This window comes from Meles meles, chromosome 8, assembly GCF_922984935.1.
Source record: "Meles meles chromosome 8, mMelMel3.1 paternal haplotype, whole genome shotgun sequence".
In the NCBI taxonomy this organism is placed as follows: Eukaryota; Metazoa; Chordata; class Mammalia; order Carnivora; family Mustelidae; genus Meles; species Meles meles.
The window spans coordinates 14,083,967-14,086,021 of record NC_060073.1 but is presented as its reverse complement, the minus strand read 5'-3'; the positions used below and the strand labels follow the sequence as shown (position 1 = coordinate 14,086,021).

At 40.3% G+C, this 2,055-nt stretch overlaps 1 protein-coding gene across 1 annotated transcript; it reads right to left on the bottom strand.

Annotated features, from left to right (window-relative positions):
• Positions 1-280: 280 nt before the first annotated feature.
• Positions 281-1,784, bottom strand: LOC123948582 (olfactory receptor 2G3-like). The gene is made up of 2 exons (XM_046015789.1): positions 1,766-1,784; positions 281-1,251 (listed from the first exon to the last, which is right to left on the bottom strand). Exons 1-2 carry the CDS (start codon positions 1,782-1,784, stop codon positions 281-283), a joined length of 990 nt encoding a protein of 329 aa, XP_045871745.1.
• Between the last annotated feature and the right edge of the window lie 271 nt (positions 1,785-2,055).

The following is a 2,055-nucleotide window of genomic DNA, read 5'->3' as shown; positions in this document are numbered from 1 at the left end:
ATTTCAAACCATTAATTTCAGATAGCCTATGATTTTAGAGAACCAAGATTTTTAAGGAGTAAGCAAACAGTCATTCAATACAGGGAGTTGTTTTCACACATTAAAGCCATCATTTGTCCTTGGGGAAATGTGTTTCCTGATGAGTTTGCAGCTGTATTTATGCGTCCGTTATGAATGGCAAGAGAAACATCGGCTGTCCAAGACTTTTATTGTCTCACTTCATATTCAGAAGTCAATTATCTTAGATTAACAATTAACTCTAGTGTCCCATTAAGACCCTTCATGTCCTCTGTTTTGCAATTGCTCTCCTTAAAGCTCCTTTCACATCCTGGTTCCTTAGGCTATAGATCAAGGGGTTGAGCATGGGTGTGATCACAGTGTAGAACACTGCAATGATCTTGCCCCCGGCCCTGGAGGACTTCGACTGGGGTCTCATGTACATGAAAATGGCAGTTCCATAGAATAAGGCCACCACCGTCAGATGGGAGGCACAGGTGGACAGTGCCTTATGCCTCCCGGAGGCAGACCGTATCCTGAGAACTGATAGAAGGATTCGGGCATAGGAAACAACAATGAGGAGAAAAGGGATGAAGACAATGATGATACTGAAGATAAAAACAACCAGCTCAGTAAATGAGGTGTCAGTGCAAGCCAACCTCAAGACGGAAGGGACCTCACAAAAAAAATGATTCAGAACATTCGGCCCACAGTAGGGCAAACTCAAGGTGAGGACATTGATAACCATGGAACTCAGGAAGCTGCTGGACCAAGAAATGGCTGCCAGTTGGACACAGATGTTTTGGTTCATAATGACAGTATAATGGAGAGGATGACATATGGCTACATATCTGTCATAAGCCATGACCCCAAGGAGAACACATTCAATCATTCCAAAGGAGAGGGAGAAGTACATCTGAGTAGCACAACTAGAGAACGGGATGGTCTTTTTCCCCATCATGTTGGACAGCATTTGTGGGACATTAGTGGATGTGTAGCAGATATCCAGAAAGGATAAATTAGTGAGGAAGAAGTACATGGGGGTTTGGAGACGAGGTTCTATCTGAATAATAGTGATAATTATAATATTCCCCACCACTGTTAATAAATAAAAGAACAAGAACATAATAAAAAGAATGAGCTGCACCTTTGGCTGAGATGAGAGCCCCAGAAACACAAATTCAGTCACAGTGCAGTTTGTTTTTATCATATTCACTTTCAGGCCACCTCCCTCCCTCTCACAGAACCATCCACCTGAAGAAAACGTCAAATGTCCTATGTCGATAGCACAGTGTTGGAAACTCAAAACAAATAAGAAAGCAAAGAGACGTCTTGATCTAAAATTACATCTTGAGTATATGAGTTGTATTACAAATGGAAGCTTTTCTTCTACTTTTGGAGGGCATATTCTCTTGATGAGATTAAGAAATTCAATTACTGATTGAATTAAGCAGATATTCTTGACTTTTCTCCAAGGGTATGCTTTTTTGGCTGTTCATAATCTCTCCAAAACCTATTCATTCTTCATTCTTCAAAGCTTTACTCATGACTCACCTCTTTAAAAAGATCCAATTATGTCTTTGCTCCACACCTAGTAACAGAGCAGCATGAGGTAGAACTTAAGTAAAAAACAGTGAAGGGCATTACTTCGTGCACTAACCTAAAAGCAAAGGCAGGAACAGCAGCTTGTGCTTCTTCTGTACCACTTTAAAGCAAATGTCTCATGCTTGGACACCTAGATACCATAAAGAACAAAGACTGCACATACCATCAACAAAACCAGTCATGGGTCACACTAATGACCAGTTCGACCAGCCTCACCATTTCCACACTGTGGGGTCTTGGGTAGTTTCATCATATATAAAGTGGGAATAATTGATAGAATAATGGGAATAATTTTTTGCAGATTACATTAAATAATGTGAATAAAGAATTTAAAACAATGTCTACATGTAGGAAATAATCCACAAATAACAACTATTGTTAATAGTTCTACTAATGTGGGCACCTGGGTGACTCAGTGGGTTAGCCTCTGCCTTCGGTTCATGTCATGATCTC